This window comes from Hyperolius riggenbachi, chromosome 4, assembly GCF_040937935.1.
Source record: "Hyperolius riggenbachi isolate aHypRig1 chromosome 4, aHypRig1.pri, whole genome shotgun sequence".
In the NCBI taxonomy this organism is placed as follows: Eukaryota; Metazoa; Chordata; class Amphibia; order Anura; family Hyperoliidae; genus Hyperolius; species Hyperolius riggenbachi.
The window spans coordinates 425,736,419-425,760,076 of NC_090649.1; the positions used below are offsets into that span (position 1 = coordinate 425,736,419).

At 44.4% G+C, this 23,658-nt stretch overlaps 1 protein-coding gene across 5 annotated transcripts in view; it reads right to left on the reverse strand.

Moving 5' to 3' along the window:
• The window catches only part of MACROD2 (mono-ADP ribosylhydrolase 2), a 3,010,403-nt gene that overhangs the window by 173,904 nt on the left and 2,812,841 nt on the right, over positions 1-23,658 (reverse strand). For 4 of the 5 annotated variants that reach the window (XM_068232460.1, XM_068232457.1, XM_068232456.1 and 1 more), the window contains exons 12-15: positions 16,518-16,550; positions 12,855-12,884; positions 10,479-10,511; positions 2,821-2,850 (exon numbers count right to left, since the gene is read on the reverse strand). In XM_068232460.1, the coding sequence (XP_068088561.1) occupies positions 2,821-2,850; positions 10,479-10,511; positions 12,855-12,884; positions 16,518-16,550 (126 nt within the window). The remainder of the gene's footprint in view (positions 1-2,820; positions 2,851-10,478; positions 10,512-12,854; positions 12,885-16,517; positions 16,551-23,658) is intronic. The other variant, XM_068232461.1, reaches the window with a different exon arrangement.

Sequence of the window (23,658 nt, forward strand, 5' to 3'; positions counted from 1 at the left end):
CCCCCGATTCACTAAAGCGGAATAATGACAACCCCCCCTCCCCCGAACCCACTGCCAGGCCATCCCAGGTCACCACCCGTACTTAACTATGGTCCTTGGGGCCCCCTGCAGAGTCTTTGTCAGGTTAGCGGCTCATCTAGTGGGTGCACTTCTCTGTCAGTCCATGGCCTCATCGACTCCCCATCTTCGTACTCCCGGGGGTGCCGCTCCTTTATGACCAGGCTAATATTATTGCGAAATAGCATGCCTTGAGTCACTGAGAAGATGTGACAGAGGGGATGAAGCTGGGAGTGCATGGAGCATCTTACCTGTCCCGGCGGGTGCACTTATGTGTCAATCCATGGCTCCATGCGATCCCAACTTCATTCCCTCTGTGGTATCTTCTCAGTGACTAATGGCATGTTATTACGTAATAACATGAGCTGGTACAGGAAGGAGAGGCGCTCCTGAAAGGACTAAGATGGGAAACGCATGGAGCCACAGACTGACAGAGAGGTGCGCCCACCAGGTGAGACGCTAATCTGTCAATGACTCTTCGGGGGCCCTGGGGAGCATAGTTAGCTGGGGGGCGTGACCTGGGGTCCTGGCAGCTTATTCTTGACCTTGGTGCAATTGCCTATGGTAGGGACAGACCCTGCTCATTGGAGCAACATGGCACTGCCAGAGGCAGAAGGTGTTGTCTGTGCAGGAAGACAATGGCCTTACTTCTCTAAGCTTATCTCCTGTGTTTAATAACGTTTCTATAGTAACACCATTGTGACGAGGCATGTAGCATTCAGGAAACCTTTTACCTCAGGCAAACCTAACGTTTACTCTTCTGTCTTTAAGTTAACTGTTCAATCCTTAAAATAACTCCAGAATTCTAACGTTAAAGACAGGCTGTTAATTAACTGCGTGTGAAAATAACTATAGAGGAGGTAACTTAACTACAGAGGAGGTAACTTAACTACAGAGGAAGTAACTTAACTACAGAGGAGGTAACTTAAGGAATAAAGAGATAAGAAAACTCTCTCACTGTGTGAAGGTAAGTTTTCTCTTGCCTTATTATCTCCAGCATGATCTTAGTGAATTGAGGCCAATGCCTGGCTTTTTCTGACTAGTCTTACTACAAAGTGAAAGTCATGGCTACAGTTATTAATCTTTCAACAACCACAACGCTGTTTTCACTGCAAGATAAAAATGAATTAAAGGAAACCAGAGACGTCCTAAAAGAAAGATTTGATACTTACCCAGGGCTTCCTCCATCCCCTCTGTTCAGCCACAATCAGCCCCGTTAACTGGCGCGTCAGTCGGGGTCTTCTGCGCATGCTCGGATAAGTATCAAATCTTTCTTTTAGGATGTCTCTGGTACGCTTTAAAGTAAAATAAAATACTGTCGCTTATTCTAAGCATGCTTCTTGCCCTGCTGTAAGTAGAGAGGCTTTTTCCACTCTCTATCTACAACTTGCACCTTGCTCTGACTATACAGATGGCTACTACGTTCTAAGACATCCTTGGTTCACCTAGGGGATTTCTCCTACTTATGTTAATTTCTTGTAATCTATTTTATATGTATTTATGAAGATTCATGCTTGCGATGATATTGATGCAGAGATAATAGCACTCATCTTTAATTGTAAAGACTTAATCATTGAAATAATGACCTCTTGAAAAAAGTGAAAAATGTGTTTCTCAAAATGCAGTGAGCAATTTGTGTTCCCTCTTAATTGATTACAGATTGTTAAATTCCCATGGACATAATTATAAATGATTGTATGGCTCCAACGTGACTTGACACACTTTGTCCCTGAGAAGTAGAATTATTATATATATTGCATCCTTGCTGATTTATTGATAAAAAAAAGGTTGGCACTACATTATACTGTATATGTAGTGTGGATCAATTTGTCAGTTCCCCTTTCAATATGGTTTGTAAAGTTATTCTTTTATCACACTTGTTTAGTCAATAGATCTTTCTTTAGCATCCTCTGGAACACTTTTTAAGACGTTGTTAACCACTTCCCTACCCTGGTTGTTTTTACAGTTCAGCTCAGCTCTGATTACTTTGACAATAACTTTATCAATAATTATCACAACAAAATGATCTTTAAATTTTTTTTCAGGAAAAAAATAAGGAAAAAAAGTGATAAAATACATAATGTATCCAATTTTATACATTATAGCTTTATTGTAAACAGTTCTATTGTACATTAAACCCACAAATGTTATTTGCCTACCTCTCCTGTTTAACGAAACAGCTCATTTTTTTTAATATGTATTAGTAACACATTGTATATAACCTACATCTGTCTTCTCTTGGACTGTTTATTTTACACCTGTTTACTAATTAGCCCTGCCATTGAATTCCTGGGGGTTGGGGTTGCTTTCATTTCTTTTTAACTGTGTACTCTTTATCACCTCAGAGATAAATAAACAGTGTTATCTAGGATTTTGTTGAGAGGAGAGAGCAGGGACTTATTTTCACTTCATCTGAACAAAAAGTGGTTAAAGGCTATCACTGGAGTGCCTTTGAAGTATAGGAATATATATGATTAATATTACTGATATTACTTTTGGTTAACACCAATAGGATCTTATTCAATTCACTTTTTCTCCTGATTTTTCTCCTAGGAGATTGTTTTCATACTCTGTTTAAAATAACTTTTCAGCACTCTGTAATTTAAAAAGTACCAAAATGTAGGTGAAGTATTGTCAAAATCGTTCTGAGTATTTTCTGGCCTGCTGGTGGCTTAAAGGGCATTTTATTAATGACCAGGTACTGTGGAACACAGACTGCTCTATTATCAAAGCCAAAGTCTTATACACAAATCTTGTACTTACCGGATTCTTGTTCAGGTGTTTTTAAGCCACCTGAGGGCATAAACCACAAAAACAAATTAGTTGGAAAAACTTTGCAAAGGTTAAAAATGTTTTCAAATAGTATGAAACAGTTCAGCTACTGAAAAGTGATCAGTTATCTTTCAGCTCAGGTACTTCAAACAACTACTGATGCAGTGCGATCCCCTTCAGTCACGGACCTGTGCATGTCCGTACCCGAAAAGTTTTCTGGACATAGATCTGACTTTCAGAATTTTAGAAATTGTGTGCTATCCTATTTTGAGTTGAGGCTTAATCTGTCAGGATCTGAGAACCAGAGGGTAACGTTTATAAAGACCCTTTTGTCAGGAGTTTCACAAACATGGGCATATAGTCTGCACGCAGAGCATGAGGCTTTATCCTCAGTTCAGGAGTTTTTTAAAGCCATGGCCGTTATTTACGATGATCCGGATATTGCTATCACGGCTGAGAGGAAATTAAAGACTCTCAGGCAGGGTTGTAATCCAGTGGAGGTTTATGCCGCAGAGTTTAGGTGGTGGGCTGTATCAGCTAGATGGGGAACGTATGCGTTATTAGACTGTTTCCTGTCAGGCTTGTCCGATGCAGTTTCTGATCTGATGTTAGGGCATCCTGAGCCTAAATCCCTAGATGAGGCGATTTCATTAGCAGTGCGGGTTGATCGCCACCTTCGCTATCAAAAACTAACTCGTGGGAAAAACGCTGTAAGATCTATTTCCTACGCCTCTCCTCCACCCTCGTCACCACAGGACGAACCGATGCAAATCGGTCATTCTAGGTTGACGCAAGTGGAAAATAATCGCAGAAGGTCAGAAAGACTGTCTATTTTGTGCTGAGGAGGATCACATTGTCCAGAATTGTCCTAAAAAGTCGAGAAACGCTGCCGCCTAAGTGTAGTCATTGGTAAGTCGCTGGTACCTCTAAATAATAACCGCTTGCTCCTCCCTTGCTCCATTACCTGGGAGGGTCGGGCCACGCCCACAGAGGCATTCGTAGACTCTGCAGCCAATTTTATAGATTATGACTTTGTCAAAAAATTGGGGATTCCCTTACTCCCGTTAGACCGTCAGATTCTGATCACAGCTGTAGAGGACTCTCCGTTACAGTGTAGACAGCCTCTTTCCCAGACTCCCTTGTTGTTGTGTGAAATAGGGGTTCTACATAAGGAGAAATTACAGTTTTTTGTCCTGCAAATGGCAACCTCTACCATAATCCTTGGTATGCCCTGGTTGCCATTACATTCCCCTCAGATCGACTGGGCTTCAGGTCAGCTACAGAGCTGGTCAGTCCATTGTCATCATCATTGTTTGGAGAAAGTTGCTGTTTGCGCCACCAAGGTTCAGGTGAAAGGGGTGCCAGTGCAGTACGCAGAATTTTCTGACGTGTTTTGTCCCAAATCAGCAGAGAAACTCCCACCACACCGGAGCTTCGACTGCCCCATAGAGTTGAGATCGGGTTGTATGCCCCCTAGAGGGCATCTTTATAATCTGTTGGGGCCAGAAGTTGGCGATGGAGGAATACATTAAGGAAAACTTGGACAAGGGCTTTATCTGTCCTTCCCGGTCACCAGCAGGGGCTGGGTTCTTTTTTGTACAGAAAAAGGACGGTGGGCTTCGACCTTGTATTGACTATCGGGGGTTAAATAAGATCACAGTAAAGAATCGTTATCCACTGCCGTTGATTGACGATTTGTTTGCTCAAGTGCCCAATGCCAGTATCTTCTCTAAGTTAGACCTACGAGGGGCATACAACCTTGCACGCATTAGGGACGGTGATGACTGGAAGATGGCGTTCAACACGCCCGATGGGCACTACGAGTATCTGGTCACGCCCTTCGGGTTGTGTAATGCCCCTGCCATCTTCCAAGAGTTAATCAATTAAGTCTTTAGGGAAGTTCTGGGAAAGTTTGTGCTTGTGTATCTGGATGATATACTGATTTTCTCACCCAATCTAACAGAACATTGGAAACACGTGAAGTTTGTTTTAAGGAAATTGAGGCAGAACTCGTTGTATGCGAAGTTAGAGAAATGCCTGTTCGAAGTCACTAAAGTCCCTTTCTTGGGATATATTATTTCCATCTCAGGTCTCTCCATGGATCCTGAAAAAGATTCTGCTGTATTGGAGTGGCCTCAACCTGTGGGATTGAAGGCACTCCAAAGCTTTCTGGGCATTGCCAATTACTACAGGAAGTTCATCAAAGGGTTTTCTTCTGTAGTGTCACCCCTCACCAACCTTACCAAGAAAGGGGCTGACACTTATCATTGGTCAGCAGAGGCACAGTCTGCCTTTGCTACGTTAAAAAAGTTATTTTGTTCTGCTCCCATTTTGAGACACGTGGATGTCACCTTCCTCTTCATTGTTGAGGTAGATGCATCAGAGATTGGGGTTGGGGCTGTGCTGTCTCAGTGCTCTGGCCTTCAAGGCCAACTACATACCTGTGCCTTCTTTTCTCATAGGTTCTCTCCAGCAGAGAGGAACTATGATATCGGCAATCGGGAGCTCTTGGCCATTAAGTTAGCCTTTGAAGAATGGTGCCATTGGCTTACAGGAGCAGAACATACGATCACGGTCTATACTGATCATAAAAATTTGGAGTACATCGAGGGGGCCAAAAGACTTAGCCCCCGACAGGCTCGCTGGTCCTTGTTCTTTTCAAGGTTCAGATATATTATAACGTATACACCGGGTAGTAAGAATGTCAAAGCAGATGCATTATCTAGGTGTTTTGAGCCCGAGACAGTCCAGCCATAAACCATGAGACCATCGTACCTCAAAGACTGGTGGTTGCAGCCACGGAAACCTGGCAGGATTGGGCGGTTAGCCTAGGGCCGTACCAGCAGGATATCCCAGAAGGGAACCCCAAGGGGGTTCTGTTTGTGCCACTTCCCTTTCGCTTACAACTTCTACAGTTGTTTCACACCCATAAGAATGCAGGGCATCCCGGGGCTGCTCGAACTCAGGACCTACTGGCCAGATGTGTTCTTTGGCACTTGATTGCAAAGAGTTTGTGAGAGAGTGCTCTGTGTGTGCCAGAAATAAGCCCTCTCGTCAAGCACCAGTAGGTACGCTACAACCGTTGCCAGTGCCAAGTGAACCATGGACCCATTTGTCTATGGACTTTGTAGGAGAACTCCCCAGGTCTGAGGGCAAGACGGTCATCTGGGTGGTAGTTGATAGGTTTAGTAAAATGGCTCATTTCGACCAGTTGAAAGGACTCCCCTCGGCCCAGGAATTGGCTGATCTCTTCATTCAGCACATTTTCCGACTGCATGGCATTCCGGAGAATGTGGTGTCAGATAGGGGAGTCTAGTTTGTATCTAAATTCTGGAGAGCCTTTTGCCACTAGCTCAGTATGGACCTGTCATTTTTATCAGGCTACCACCCACAGACCAATGGACAGACCGAAAGGGTTAACCAGTCCCTGGAGCAATTTCTTAAGTGTTATGTGGCAGATGCACAGTCAGATTGGGAAAAGTTCCTGCCATTTGCAGAATTTGCACATAATAATCTGAAGAGTTCCTCTTCAGGTTTTTCGCCTTTCCAGGTGGTTTCGGGGAGATCTCCCAAATTTTCTCCTATACCAGTGGCATCTTCCCCTTTTCCGGCTCTAGAGGATTGGCAAAGGGCATTAAAGGAGATTTGGGTGCTAGTTAAAAGGAATCTGGGGAAAGCCTTCCAGACTCAGAAAAAACAGACGGATAAGAGGCGGTCTGTAGAGTGGAAGTTTTCCCCAGGAGACATGGTGTGGGTGTCTACTCGCCATCTGGCCTTAAAGCAACCATCACCTAAGTTAGGACCCAGATTTGTAGGCCCATATCCTGTGTCCAGAAAGATTAATGATGTGACATATGTGATTGATCTCCCAGCTAGCATGAGAGATGTGAGATCATTTCATGTTTCTTTGCTGAAGCCTGCAGTGCATGTGGATTCCTCTCCCCCCCCCCCCCCCCCTGTGATAATTGATGGCCAACCTGAGTACGAGATCGAGAAGATTTTAGATTCTCGGTCGGTGCTTAACTCTGTACAGTACCTGGTCCATTGGAAAGGGTATGGCCTTGAAGAGAGAACTTGGGTGCTGGATTGCCGCATGCATGCTGAGGAGCTAAAAAGAAGAGTTTCACGAGTTACACCCTGAGAAGCCATGTAAGAAGTGTCCGGGGTCCACTCCTCAGGGGGGGGGGGGGGGGTACTGTAATAGATATCGGAGAGGCTGCCGCAGTGGGGAGCGGTATGGCAGCTGTAGGCAGCTGTATCCGCGTCTCAGCCGGTGGCCTCCACCGTGCAGTTACATGTTGGAGTTTTGCCTGGTCCCTCAGTTGCACATAGACTGAGGGCTACACCAGGCGACAGGACCTTCATGCAAGTAGAAGGGGAGTCAGCTGATCAGCCGGTCAGCTGACTCCAGCAGTGCTCCAGATTGGCTAAGTGACTGGGGCAGCGCTGCGAAGCGCTCTTAGTATATATAGGACCTGCCTGTCAGTTACTCTTTGTCTGCTGTTGCAAAAGCTAGCACTCAGACCTTAGTCAGATCCAAAAGGGTGCTAGAACCAGCAGGAGCTGGGGATCCACACTTAGCCAGATTCTGTTGATAGCTTAAAGTACTAATTGAATTGTATTATTTGTTATGACCCTCTGCTTGCCTTGACTACTCTTCTGTCTATTGATTCTGTGTCTATGCATATCTGATCTGGTTGCCGACTTAGCTTGTACATTACTCTGATTCAGTCTTCTGTCTTTGTACCGTATCTGTCCGTGTGTTGCCGATCCTGCTTGTCTGACTCTCCTGCCCTCACCAGTGAGGTGAGGGACTCTCAGTTTAAAAATCACCTGCTCCACAGGTTGATAGCTGCAGTACAGTCTTAATCACCTGCTCCTCAGGTTGATAGCTGCAGTACAGTCTTAATCACCTGCTCCTCAGGTTGATAGCTGCAGTACAGTCTTAATCCAATAAAGAAATGATCCCGGCAGAACTCGACCCTTTAAAGTGCATATCAGTGATTTATTGCATCATAGTAGCAGCTGTACAACAGCAATGCAACAGCTGTTGCATTGCTGTTGTACAGCTGCTACTATGATGCAATAAATCACTGATATGCACTTTAAAGGGTCGAGTTCTGCCGGGATCATTTCTTTATTGGATCATTCAGCTGAGGAGTGATGGACCTCTAACCTGGATAGGACTCCCCAAAATATATATCAGTAAATCCAGAGGCGGGCAGATATTACACAGATTGCGTACAGTCTTAATCACCTGCTCCTCAGGTTGACAGCTATAGTACAGTCTGAATCACCAGCTCCTCGGGTGATAGGTACCTTCTGTCTACTGTGCATCATCCGCTCCTCGGGTGAACTGATCACTACTTCATCTGAGTCTCCAGCCTGCTGGAGTACTGATTCCAGTGTTCTGTAGAGATACCCCTCGTTACCAGCTCCTCTGGGAAAGTGGGTATCTCTACCTATATTTACTGTTGCACCAAACACTTATCTCACACCTGGTTGCCCTATGTCTTGCTATACTCGCATTATTGGTGATTCAGCAGATCACCATATAATCAGGTATAGCATCTGTATTATTGGTGATACTGCAGATCACCATTAATCAGAAAATCTGTCCTTGCTGACACCAATCGTTACAGTTATGTGTCTATCCCTCCTTGGCTTCTCTGAGCGCTCTTCACTCGTTATGTGCTTATCCCACCTTAGTTTCTCTGTGTGCTCATCACTCCCTATGTTCCTATCCCACCTTGGTTTCTCTGTGTGCTCTTCACTCCCTATGTGCCTATCCCACCTTGGTTTCTCTGTGTGCTCTTCACTCACTATGTGCCTAACCGACCTTGGTTTCTCTGTGTGCTCTTCACTCGTTACGTGCCTATCCCAAAATCTACCCTCCCTACTACAAAACCGGCACGATGGCCATGTGACTTTTGTGACATGACCATCGAACTGTGGTGATGGACGAGTACATAAGAAAGTGGAATACCAGACCTGACGACAAGTGTATGGTGAATGAAAGGGAAATAAAAACATAAAAACAAAAGATCTGTATAAGGTGAAATGGAAAAATGTCCCACAGAATGTCTAAATGCCAATTAAAAAAAAAAATCAAACTTTTTAATGAATGTAAACAATAGCAATACAAAATAAACTGAGGAATAATGATCCTAATTTCTTTATGATAAGTTTAGTTATGAAATCTATACTTATCATAAAGAAGTAACATATTAACAAAATGCTGCAAAAGTCATCCCAAAACATTTATATTAGTGCAAAAAAGATATGCCATTGTCTTATTTTTATCTACCTTAAAGTGAACCTCCAGACTAAAAATCTACTCAGCAGCACTGAAAAGGCTTGGTGTTTCTTTAACAGTTTCACAGCATTAGAACTTTGTTTTTCTTACATAAGCCTTATTTTTTGCTTTACAAAAGCTAAACTCCGCCCCATTAAAGAAACTGCCCGGGCTTTTTTCCCTGATGCTGTGCAAAGCATGATGGGATTTTCTATGTTGTTATTCACATTGCCTAGCAACTGGGAGGGGTGATCAGCACACAGGGCAGTTGGAACTGTGTCTCATGCTCCCTGTCACCTCCATTCAAACAAAAAGATGGCTGCCCTCATAAAATCAAACATTTGCCTGTTCTTTTAAATCAGGGTGGGTAAGAGTAAGAGATTATATAACCTATCTATTTTCATTAACATAACGAATGTAACTTAATGACAGTATGTTTGTTTAGGCTGAAGTTCCTCTTTAAGGTGTCCTTTAACAATTCAATTTTCAAGTCTTCCCAAAACATTTATATTAGTGCAATAGTAGGGAAAAACTAAAAGCAAATTGGTCAGACTAAAAGAATTGGTCTGAAATTAGGATCTACAAAAAGATTGATAAAACAATTGTTCACCATCGATACCATTAATGGTACCTGAGCGGCCAATTGTTCTGAAGATTGTACCATTAATGGGCACCTTAAAACACAACCTTCTTATATCTTTAGTGGTTAAGACAAGAAGAATATTAGTAGTGTAGTTGCACCAGCACTTCAACACTTGTAAACTTGGCAAATGCCCAGGGCCCAAGAGCCGGACTGTAAAGCCGTGGTCTGTCCCAACCCCAACCTGTCACCCCCAGAGATGGAAGCTCTTAGGTGGTTGTAAGACTTCACAATTAGGGAGGCTGATAAGGTGAGAGTGGTGGTGGTGTTTTCAGCAGAGAAATGTCCTTAAGAATGTCTAAGGCAGCTAGAGAATAAATCCACCTATTCTAAACTGACCACCAACACTACTCCAGCTTACCACTTTGAGCTTAGGAAACTGCTGTCCAAGGCAGTATCGGATGGAGCCCTGGATAGAACTACAGTTAATACTCTGCCACCTGCATTTCCTAGGAGCCCGTGTAGTATAATATCCCCACTATACAAAAATCTTTGGAGAAACCACCATTTCAAACTAATTTCCACTAATGTGATTGCGATTGAGCTATTATGCTCAGTATAGTGCAGCTCAATCACATCCAAAATGCTCAGGGTGACGACTGCGCTCAGGACAAAATCACAACACAATCGTATCACACTAATGTAAATGGCCACTGCCATTTCTATAGCTATTTAAGGGGTTATTTAGAAGATGCTGCACTCTGCTGAACTCACCTGGTGGTGGACAGGGTTCTTTCATGTCATCATCTGTTGAAAACACCAGATACAAAGAGAAGAGAGATCAGAATTATAAAATACTATAAATACTTTTGAAATGCCTTTACATTAGTGCCAAAAACAAATGCCACAGCACATCCAACCTTTTTCTGCATTTTTGTGGGACAAAACCAAGCACCAATCACTGTCTGACATGTTTTAGGCCAGCATTAAAGTCTTGTACACACACTAGATTAAACTGTGAATCTAGCATGTGTAGAGTGGCTCCCGCTCCCCCTTGGTATGTCAGCAAGTGATCTACCAGGTGGATCATCTCATCAGAGCAAGAGTATTGTTCTCCTCCCTCATCCTGCCAGCTCCATGATGCTCCTACAGAATCCTCACATAGCCTCTACAGGTTAGCGACACATCTGTACAGCCTTTGCCGCTTACTGTTGCCCAAGGGATCAAGTCCTGATATCTTCCTGGTGACATGCCTTGAATATGTGTTCATAGTTTAAAATGACCAAAGTGAGGGCTGCAGACTTTTCCCACCTAATAACTGATAAAAGAATCAAGCCATGTTTGCCAGGTCTCTCACTGCTCTCCCCTATGCTCCTCGGGGTCTGTCATTCACCTGAATTACTGATACGTGGGGCGTGCAGCATAACACAGCTGCTAGGACAGTGCCCTTTGCTTCCTCTAACCTAGCTCTCACATTAACTCCCCCTCTACCAATGCCAAACACTATCCCCCTCTTACACCTAACACCAACCTACTACCTACCTACGGCTAATATCCAGACTCACTGCCGCCCTCTATCCAGAATTCAACTACATTCAAACTTCTTCACTGCTAAGTCCATTTCTGTCCAAAAATCACTACTGCTACCCAGACGCGTAGCTGTGGATGGGGAAGAGGGGGCATTTGTCCCCAGGCACAGAACTGTGAGGGCACTCAGCACGGCCGTTGCACCCCCACATGCATGAAAGGTGGCACGCTGGCTGTCCAAAGTGCCCCTGCTTCTCTCCCTCCCTCTGCAGAGGAGTGCAGAAGCATTAGCAGCAGAAGAAGGTTATTTAAAAGAGGGCACATCTGGCTATCTAAACGGGGGAACAGAGGGGCACATCTGGCTTTCTGAAAGGGTAATGGGGCACATATGGCTATTTTAATAACATTTGACTCCATCCATGACTACGACCACATTCAGATGTGTGGCCACGCCCATTTTGTCCGGGGGTGGGGGGGCAAAAACTGTCTTTGTCCCTGGGTGCTGAAAACCCTAGGTTTTTTTACAGTTCAGCTCGGCTCTGATTACTTTGACAATAACTTTAACAATAATTATCACAACTAAATGATCTATATATTGTTTTTTTTCAGGATAAATTAGGCTTTTTGTGACTGATATTTGTTTTTAGTAATTAGCTTATTTTCTATGCATTTTAAGAGGAAAATAAGGAAAAAAGTGAAAAAATACACAATTTATCCAATTTCATACATTATAGCTTTAATGTAAACAGTTCTATTGTACATTAAACCCACACATTTTATAAGTTTATTTTAACTTCATCTGGATAATACGTGGTTAAAAGCTATTATTGAAGTGCCTTTGCCATTACTTATGCTAATACAGAGAGATATAAGGTATATATGATTAATAGTAGTGATATCAATTTTGGTTACCACCTATAGGATCTTATTCAATTCACTGTTCTACTGATTTTTTTCTTAGGAGATTATTTTCATCCTCTGTTTAAAATAACTTTTCAGCACTCTGCGATTGAAAAAATACCAAAAAGTAGGCGAAGTACTGTCAACATCATTCTGAGTATTTTCTGGCTTGCTGGTGGCTTAAAGGGATACTGTAGGGGGGTCAGGGGAAAATGAGTTGAACTTACCCGGGGCTTCTAACAGTCCCCCGCAGACATCCTGTGCCCGCGCAGCCACTCACCGATGTTCTGGCCCCGCCTCCGGTTCACTTCTGGAATTTCTGACTTTAAAGTCTGAAAACCACTGCGCCTGCGTTGCTGTGTCCTCGATCCCGCTGATGTCACCAAGAGCGCACAGCGCAGGCCCAGTATGGTCTGTGTCTGCGCAGTACGCTCCTGGTGACATCAGCGGGAGTGAGGACATGGCAACGCAGTCGCAGTGGTTTTCTGACTTTAAAGTCAGAAATTCCAGAAGTGAACTGGAGGCGGGGCCGGAGCATCGGTGAGTGGCTGCGCCAACACAGGATGTCTGCGGGGGACCATTAGAAGCCCCGGGTAAGTTCAACTCATTTTCCCCCGACCCCCCTACAGTATCCCTTTAAAGGGCATTTTATTAATGACCAGGTACTGTGCGGAACACAGATTGCTCTACTATCAAAGCCTTATACACAAAGCCTGTACTTACCTGATTCTTGTTCAGATGTTTTTATGCCACCTGAAGGCATAAACCACAAAAACAAATTAGTTGGTTACACTTTGCAAACGGACAATGTTTTCAAATATTTTGAATAAGACTGCAGACTGCATAGAAATATGCCTATAATCACAACAGTTCAGCTACTGAAAAGTAATCAGTTGTCTTTCATTTCATCATCTGTTGAAAACACCAGATGCAAAGAGAAGTGATAGAGTAACCAATAGATTGTAAACACCTTTGCAATGTCTTTACATTAGTGCCAAAAAAGAAATACCACAGCACATACAATCTTATCTGCAGTTTTTTTAAACACAACCAATCCCTGTCTGACATATTTTGAGACTACACTAAGCCCTTAATGCAGGCTTTCCCAACCAGGGTTTTGTGGAATACCTTGAGGACCCAGCGGAGCTTCCCTCAATTAAGATGTAAACATGGCTAGCAGGATGAGAAAGTTTGAAAGGTACCTGCTTGGTTTCTCTGTGTGCTCTTCACTCGCTATGTGCCTATCCCACCTTGGTTTCTCTGTGTGCTCTTCACTCTCTATGTGCCTATCCCACCTTGGTTTCTCTGTGTGCTCTTCACTCGCTATGTGCCTATCCCACCTTGGTTTCTCTGTGTGCTCTTCACTCCCTATGTGCCTATCCCACCATGGTTTCTCTGTGTGCTCTTCACTCTCTATGTGCCTATCCCACCTTGGTTTCTCTGTGTGCTCTTCACTCGCTATGTGCCTATCCCACCTTGGTTTCTCTCTGTGCTCTTCACTCACTATGTGCCTAACCGACCTTGGCTTCTTTGTGTGCTCTTCACTGGCTATGTGCCCAACCCACATAGGTTTTTCTGTGTGCCCTTTACTTGTAACGTGCCTATCCCAAAATCTACCCTCCCTACTACAAAACTGGCAGGATGGCCATGTGACTTTTGTGACATGACCATCAAACTGTGGTGATGGACGAGTACATAAGAAAGTGGGATATCAGACCTGACGACACGTGTATGGTGAATGAAAGGGACATAAAAACATAAAAACAAAAGATGTGTATAAGGTGAAATAGAAAAATGACCCACAGAATGTCTAAATGCCACTTAAAAAAAAAATCAAATGTTTTAATAATTGTAAGCAATAGCAATACAAAATAAACTGAAAAATAATGATACTCATTTCTTTATGATAAGTATAGTTATGAAATCTATACTTATCATAAAGAAGTGACGGATTAACAAAATGCTGCAAAAGTCTTCCCAAAACATTTGTATTAGTGCAATAAAGATATGCCATTGTCTTGTTTTTATCTACCTTAAGGCGCCCTTTAACAATTCAATTTCCCAAGAGATCAACCATCTGATCCAAGCATTGCGATCTATTGGAAACAATCATTTGGGCCCACTATTGTAGGGGAAAACTAAAAGCAAATTGGTCAGACTAAAATAATTGGTCTGAAATTAGGATCTACAAAAAAATTGATAAAACAAGTGTTCATTAATGGTACCTGATCGGTCAATTTTCTGAAGATTGTACCATTAATGGGCACCTTAAAACACAACCTTCTTATATCTTTAGTGGTTAAGACGAGAAGAATAGTAGTAGTGTAGTTGCACCAGCATATAAGCAGGCCCAGCACTTCAACACTTGCAAACTTGTCAAATGCCCAGGGCCCAAGAGCCGGATATTGGGCTCCCCAGATATCCCCCAAGTGATTAGTGGTCCCTTCAAGGTCCCTGCAGTGTGATACAGCTAACTTGGGTGCCACGTTGCACTGAGGCTATAGCAGTGCTCACTGTGTAATTTTGGTGCCGTCATAATCCCTCTCACTTCAGTAGTCCTCACAAGGATCTAAAGCCTTGTACACACAGTAGATTCAACTCAGCGGATATCTATGACTGTCTCCATCGAGAATTTAGCGTGTGTACAGCAACCTCCCATCCCTCTTGGTGCATCTGTGAGCAGTCCGCCTGGACAACAGGTACAACAAGCACCAAGAAACAAAAAGGAATACTTAAGCCTGGAACAAAATGAGGCGGTCTTATAGAAACAAGAAGACCTTAAAGTTCATAACCTCTCTGGAGTACCACTGGATATTAATATGCACTCTTTGTTCTGTAAAGGACCCACTTTTTGTCCCTCCACTGAATATTATTCTGGAAAATTTGACCAGAATAATGGTTTCTGGATGTATGCAAGCTTGTCCTTCATAGATTTTCTCCTATTCATAGATTTTCTCCTACTCAGAAGAAGAGTTTAGATACTTCAGCCACCCCAGATATTGGACAGGTACCCCCACTAGTTGGAACTTCTGTAAATTATTGGGATATACAGTCCCTTCAGGACTCATGCGAACTCTCTGTGGCATGTGTCCCCAATTTGGTAGACAGGAACCATCCACTGCCTCCTAATATAGGTAACCAGTCTACTTTGATTTAATTATTTCATATTAAGGTTTTTGAGGACTGTAAAGCCGTGGTCTGTCCCAACCCCAACCTGTCCCCCCCTGAGATGGAAGCTCTTAGATGGTTGTAAGACTTCACAATTAGGGAGGCTGATAAGGTGGGAGTGGTGGTGGTGTTATCAACACAAAATTGTCATTAAGAATGTCTAAGGCAGCTAGAGAATAAATCCACCTATTCTAAACTGACCACCAACCCTAGACCAGCTTACCCCTCTGAGCTTAGAAAACTGCTGTCCAAGGCAGTATCGGATGGAGCCCTGGATAGAATTACAGTTAATACTCTGTCACCTGCATTTCCTAGGAGCCCCGTGTAGTATAATACCCCCAAGATACAAAAATATTTGGAGAAACCACCATTCAAACTAATTTCCACTAATGTGATTGCGATTGTTAAGGACAAAATCACAACGCAATCCTATCTCACTAATGGGAATGGCCACTGCCATTTCTATAGCTATTTAAAGACTACCTCCAGCCAAAAAAGGTCTGAATGGCAATACATATATGTAGTTTGGGCACTGTGTACAGTTAGATGAACCTATAAAATTTACATCTGGTACATCATATTTGATAGAACAGACTCACATTTATATATGTATGTAGCACTTCCTTATTCCTCCTGAAGCTGAAAGCATTGTGCCCACCTCTTCAGCCTGGTTATCTTCCCTGCCTCTCCCTCCCCTGCCTCTCCCTCCCCTGCTCTATGCCTCCCTGGATCAAATTACTTCTCTTTTCACAAACTGTAGCACAGAAAAAAGACGGGGAAACTGCAGCAGCCTATCTTATCATGTCTGTTTGCTATAATTCTTATTTCAGATGTCTGTCTGTCTGCCTAGATTAGATCACATGGACATGAGGGGTGGAGTTATGACATCAATCTCCCCAGCATCCCTTGCGCCTATAGTTTGGAAAGAAAAAACTTCCCCGGGCCCAATTTCACACAGGGAGCAGGGATTTCAAGATTATATGTGACATACAGACCCTGGGGGTGAGAAAATCACTTTATCATGGGTGATTATATATATCTTGGCAACTTATTAGGTTTAAAGCAAATTGTAATTTATAATGTAGGTACTCTTTAAGGGGTTATTTAGAGGATGCTTCACTCTGCTGTATGATCCTGGTCATGGTCATATGCGTATGCATTTGCTAGGTACAACAGGCACAGTGAGAATATGCTAGTCTCATGAAATTTTGAACTCACCCGGTGGTGGACAGGGTTCTTTCAGGTCATCATCTGTTGAAAACACCAGATACAAAGAGAAGAGAGATCAGAGTAATAAAATACTATAAATACCTTTTAAATGCCTTTACATTAGTGCCAAAAACAAATGACGCAGCACATCCAACCTTTTTCTGCATTTTTGTGGGACACAACCAAGCACCAATCACTGTCTGACATGTTTTAGGCCAGCATTAAAGTCTTGTACACACACTAGATTAAACTGTGAATCTAGCATGTGTAGAGTGGCTCCCGATCCCCCTTGGTATGTCAGCAAGTGATCTACCAGGTGGATCGTCTCATCAGAGCAAGAGCATTGTTCTCCTCCCTCATCCTGCCAGCTCCATGATGCTCCTACACATGCCCGTTTTTAGGGCCGTGCGGCCTGTGCCGCCACCCTGGGCGCTGTTGGGAGAGGGGTGCCGTAATGGAGGGGGAGCCGGAGCTGCAGGGAGGGCAGCCCGGCCTCTACCTCCCTCTCCCCAGGCCGCCCTCCATGCTCCCCCCTTAGATCAGATGCAGAGTAATTAATTAGCGCAGCAGGAAGCGTACATAACTACTAACCTCCCTGCGTTCCACTGGCCGCTCACTCGCCGCTGATCTTCCCCTCTCGGCATAGACGCTGATACACACGCTGCTTCCGGCTAAACAGGAAGCAGCGTGTGTATCAGCGTCTATGCCGAGAGGAGATCAGCGGTGAGTGAGCGCCCTGTGGAACACCTGGCTACCTATACTGGGGGACCTGGGGGGGGGGGGGGGGGGGGCACAATTTTTACACCCTCGCCCTGGGTGCATTTTAGCCTAGAAACTGCACTGCTCCTACAGAACAGAATCTCCACATAGACCCTACAGGTTAGCGACACATCTGTACAGCCTCTGTCCCTTACTGTTGCCCGAGGGATCAAGTCCTGCTATCTTCCTGGTGACATGCCTTGAATATGTGTTTATAGTTTAAAATGACCAAAGTGAGGGCTGCAGACTTTTCCCACCTAATAACTGATAAAAGAATCCAGCCCATGTTTGCCGGGTCAGCCAGGTTTCTCACTGCTCTCCCCTATGCTCCTCCCTTTGTAAATCAGGAGGTCATTTCAGACCTTGTAGTGAGGACATTAGATCTTCAAGCAATCCCGAGACAGGGTCAAAATCAGACACTTACCTTAAAAGAGGGAAGCCTCAAGATCCTATTGAGGCTGCTGGGTGCGGTCCCCCTCCACATCGGGGCCTTGCAGCTCCTCTTCTGAAGCGTAGCCACTCAGAAGCCGTGCAAGCTTGCCCGTGCATTTTCAGTACCATGGAGCCCACGGCTCTGGCTTACTGTGCTTGCGCAGACTGGCTCAGTTGGCTATTGCGTAGTCATGCTGGAGGAAGAAGAGCTGCCCTAATCTTTTGGAGGGGCTGCACTCAGTGGCAGGGGGACATCAGAGCAGGGAGGGAAGCCTCAATAGGATCCTCAGGCTTCCCTATCTTTAGGTAAGTATCTAATTTTGTACCCGAGCTTTAGCTCGGTTACTCTTTTAAGTTTTACAAAGACCATATCCGTCTATAGTCTGTAAAACATCAGTTTATTTATTTTTATTTTTTTACATAAATAGCAAAAAGCTGTCTGTTAAAGCCCAACCAAAGGAATGACGGTTTAAGTGGCAGAAATGTTTTCCAACTTTAGATGACTAGCAGATGTCATAGAAATTACTTTCCCCTGACTTGGTTGCGGCGTACATATAATAGAGGCACTGAATAAAGTTGATAGTAGAATACCGGTAATGTTACAAATTCTACTATCCCTTCCACTGCATATGTATTCTCATGCCACCGGTGAGCTGGGCACAGGGTGAGTCAAATGACGGCTCACCCTGCTGCTGCTCAATACCCCAGCGATGCTAAATACTATTCCGCCTCTGAGTTGTAGCAACTCAGAGGGAGGTGTAATTCGGGGTCTGTCATTCACCTGAATTACTGATACGTGTGGAGTGCAGCATAATACTGCTGCTAGAACAGTACCCAGCTTCGGCGCTAAGCACTGAAATAACCTACTTTGCTTCCTCTAACCTAGCTCTCACATTAACGCCCCACCAATGCCAAACACTACCCCCCTCTTACACCTAACACTAACCTACCACCCACCTACGGCTAATATCCAGACTCACTGCCACCCTCTATCCAGAGTTCAGTTACATTTAAACATCTTCACTGCTAAGTCCATTTCTGTCCAAAAGTCACCACTGCTACCCAGAAGCGTAGCTGTGGGTGGGCAAGAGGGGGCATTTGTCCCTGGGCACAGAACTGTGAGGGCACTCAGCACGGCCGTTGCACCCCCACATGCATGAAAGGTGGCATGCTGGCTGTCCAAAGTGTCCCTCCTCCTCTCCCTCCCTCTGCAGAGAAGTGCAGAAGCGTTAGCAGCAGAAGGTGGTTATTTAAAGGGGGGGGGGGTACATCTGGCTATCTAAACAGGGTAATGGGGCACATATGGCTATTTTGAATAACATTTGACTCCACCATGACTACGAACACATTCTGATGTGTGGCCACACCCATTTTGTCCAGGGTGTGGACAAAAACTGTCTTTGTCCCCAGGTGCTGAAAACCCTAGCTACGCCTCTGTTGCTACCTGTAGTAATTGGCGCTACGGTGCCAGAATCACAGTTGTTACCCAGCACCTGGCCACCAAATTAACTTGTTGGTGCTGCTATAAATCTCAGTTTACATTATGGCCTATGGCATACCCAAATTAGCAGGAATACCGGTAATTGTTCCATGGTGATGTTCATCTACACAAGCCAGTTGATTTAGCACAGACCTCCACTGTAGGTGACAGTCTGCCCATGGTTTGTGTCATGCCCCCACCAATAATGCAACCTTATAATCATGTGATGCAAGAGAACTTATCAGCACCTCCTCCAACAGGATCCGCTATTAACTCATTTAACTCTACTGCATTTGGTTATCTAACAATTTTTTTTCTGTAGTATTTTTTTGTTTTACAGAAGAGCATATTGTTTAGCTACTCTTAATGCCATGCTAAGAAGTATCTATATTTAGATTTGGGCCTGGGGATGAGCCTAAAGGTGGCCATACACAATTCAACTCAAATTTTAGATTTTCCTGCGTTTTTTTAACAATAATACAGAAATATCTAATGTAGAGAAAAATCAAGTTTTTCGACTTTTCGATCTATTGGCTGTGGAGGGGTAAAAATTAGTAGTACTGTATATGGATTGGTTTGATATTCCAAACAATACTCTCAATCAAGAAAATTTATTGAATTTAAAAGCGCTGAAGAAAACAATTTAGGCCCTATATACACTTAATACGTTGAGTTGAGTTAAGTTGCGTCACGTTGCGTCCCATTTTGGCAATAGGATGCAATGCAACTCAATGCAATGCATGAAGAGTAAATAGGGCCACTATCATCCTCTTTAAAAAGGTTACACAGTTACATAGTTATTTGGGTTAAAAAAAAAATACGTACTTACACCGTAATTATCCCAAATCAACTAATATAGCTATAATATAATACTGATTTTTCTTTGCTAAAAAAGCCTAAAAAGACAATTCCCTATTGTTTTTAAACATTTTGTTGTTACAGCAGCCAGCAGACATGCAGGTGACAGGTCTGTACATGAGCACTGCTTTGGCTCTATCTGCTTTTGTGAGCGCGTAAAGATACAATCATCACTGCATCATTAGGATAGATGGCCCTGGGTTTATGCAATGGGATTGCTGTTGTGAGCCTATTGCTGCAGTTTTTGCTCTCTTATCACATACTAGTTAACTAGCCCACCCGTTAAAAAATGGGTGCTAGGGCTGGGCCTCCTTCCCAAAGGGAGCCTGCCTGCGCTCCCCGCAGCGCGCACACACGGCCGTGCACGCACGGCTGCACTCCCCGCTGCGAGCACGCACTCCCTGCCGTGCGCACGCACGGACGCACTCCCTGCCGCGCGCACCAACAGCCGCCCGATGCTCTTGTCCTCCTGTTTCCAACGTCCGTGTGCCGCGCATGCGTGCTGGCAAAAAGCACAGGGACAGTGGACAGGTAGGTTTCTTAGGTAGGATACAGTATTTGCCCCATTTTGCCTGCTTAATCCAATTAACCAGCTGAGCGGTCTGGACGAGCTCAGCTCGTCCAACACCGCCAGCGGCTGCCGCTCAGGCCCTGCTGGGCCGATTTTAACGAAATAAAAAGCAGCACACGCAGCCGGCACTTTGCCAGCCGCGTGTGCTGCCTGATCGCCGCCGCTCTGCGGCGATTCGCCGCGAGCAGCGGCGAAAGAGGGCCCCCCTAGCCGCCTGAGCCCAGCGTAGCCGGAACAAAAAGTTCCGGCCAGCGCTAAGGGCTGGATCGGAGGCGGCTGACGTCAGGACGTCGGCTGACGTCGATGACGTCACTCCGCTCGTCGCTATGGCGACGATATAAGCGAAACAAGGAAGGCCGCTCATTGCGGCCTTCCTTGTTTATTCTGGGCGCCGGAGGCGATCGGAAGATCGCCTCCGGAGCGCCCTCTAGTGGGCTTTCATGCAGCCAACTTTCAGTTGGCTGCATGAAATAGTTTTTTTTTTATTTAAAAAAAACCCTCCCGCAGCCACCCTGGCGATTTAATCAGAACGCCAGGGTGGTTAAGTTTGCTGCCACTTCAGATTTATGCAAATATCTCCTCCACATTCTTTACTTGGGTTTTTAATTGTTTTTATTGCATGTTGTATTTTTTTCTCTCGATTTTGGGGGTGGGGCAGGAGGTTAAAGCAGCAGCAGAAGGAGGAGGAGGAAGAGTAATAAAGTGTGGCAGCAGGCAATATAATAGACTACAGCACCGAGCGGTGGTACCATGGCTGTAATAAACACCAAGAATACAGCAGGAGGTTCCAGACAACGGTCATGAAGCCCACATTGTGTCCAATACACAATTGGGACTGCACAGTTTTCAACCCAGACACCTCAGAATTTTTTTTTTTAAGAACAAAATATATAGCTATTGTAGTGGCGTAATAGCTAGTGGCGCATGGCAGCATCACCTTATTCTGTGGACCCTGACAGTGGGAGCACAGACAGCAGGAGGTAAAAGCAGCAGCAGGAGGAGTGACGTGTGGCAGCAAGCAATATAACAGGCCATGGCACCTAGCGGTGGTACCACGGCTGTAAATATAATACCAAACAAACAGCAGTAGGTTCCAGACAGCGGTCGTGAAGCCCACATTGTGTCCAATACACAATTGGGACAGCACAGTTTTCAACCCAGACACCTCAGAAAATAATAATTTTTTTTACAACAATAAATATCTATTGTAGTGGTGTAATAGCTAGTGCTGCATGCCAGCAGCGCATAATTCTGTGGAACCTGGCGGTGGGAGCACATACTGCAGGAGGTAAAAGCAGCAGCAGGAGGAGTAACGTGGCAGCATAGAATATAATAGGCCATGGCACCTAGCGGTGGTACCACGGCTGAAATTTTGCAGCAGGAGGTTCCAGACAGCGGTCGTAAAGCCCAAACTGTGTCCAATACATAACTAGGACAGCACAGTTTTCAACCCAGACACCTCAGAAAATTAGTATTTTTTTTTTCCGTATGCTCAGAGAAGTATGACTACATATAGCACCACACAATAGATATCAAAAGGTATAACAATTTTATTAGAATAAGTCATCATATAGCACCATAAAGCATTTTAAAACATCTAAAAACCAAAGGGACACCTCATCTCATTGGTGAATATCCATAAATGAAAATAATCACAATAAAGGCTGTAATAGCAATAATGTATATCTCCTGGGTAGCGCAATAAGAGCTACCGCAGGGATTGAACCCGGGTTCAGAAGACCATAAGCTAAAGTGCATAAAAGGTGAACAAAGCATCCATAAATGACATAATCATAATAACAATGTTTATAAAGTGAATACCTGTGAAAAAAGTGCATATGTGCAAATAAATAAAGATCAGCCCAAATAACCCATGGATGCTGAATAATATGTGGTTAGATGCTAGGACCGTCCTAATGAGGTAGGTGACAGACAAGGAGAAGAGGCTTACGTGACCCGGATAAGGATGAGACCAAGGAGGTGTCCAGAGTGTGGGGAGGCCCCGGTAGACTTCTCTACCGGTATCGCGGCAGTCACACCGCTTTATCAAGAGTGGGGGATCCTGCCAATTTTTTTTTACAACAATAAATAGCTATTGTAGATGCGTAATAGCTAGTAGCTAGTGGCGCATGCCAGCAGCACCTTATTCTATGGACCCTGGCGGTATTAGCACAGACAGCAGGAGGTAAAAGATGCAGCAGCAGCAGCAGGAGGAGGAAGGATGTGTGGCAGCAGACAATATAATAGGCCATGGCACCTAGCGGTGGTACCACAGCTGTAAATATAACACCGAGCAAACAGCAGAAGGTTCTCTCTGGAGTACCACTGGATAATAATATGCACTCTTTGTTACGTAATGGACCCACTTTTTGTCCCTCCTGAATATTATTCTGTAAAATTTGAACAGGAGTGGTTTTTGGGTATATTATTATTATTATCATTTATTGTATTTATAAAGCGCCAACATATTAAGCAGCGCTGGACATTAATTTAGGTTACAGACAATATTTAGGGGTGAAAAACAGCAATATGACAATACAGGAATACAAGAAAACCAGATCACACAGCACAGTAGGAGTACAAGGTAATGCTTAGTCAGTCACTGGAGGGGAGCATGGAGATTAGGCAAGTTAGGTTCACTCAAATGCATAGCATAGGTGCACAGTAATAAAGGTTCATGATCAGGTAGGACACAAAAGGAGGAGGACCCTGCCCAAAGGCTTACAATCTAGAGGGAGAGGTAGGGACACGAGAGGTAGGGGACCAGAGTTCAGCTGTGGGTTTAGAGCAATTGTGAGGGGTGGTAGGCCAGAGTGAAAAGGTGAGTTTTGAGGGCTTTCTTGAAGGTGTTGAAGGAGGGGGCTGCCCTAATGGGTGGAGGTAGGGAGTTCCATAGTGTTGGAGCGGCTCTTGAGAAGTCTTGGAGGCGTGCATGGGACTGGGTGATGCGGGGGGCGGTCAGGCGAAGTTCATTGGAGGAGCGGAGTGAGCGGCTTGGTGTGCATCTCTGAGTAAGATCAGAAATGTAGGTTGGACAGGTTTCGTGGACG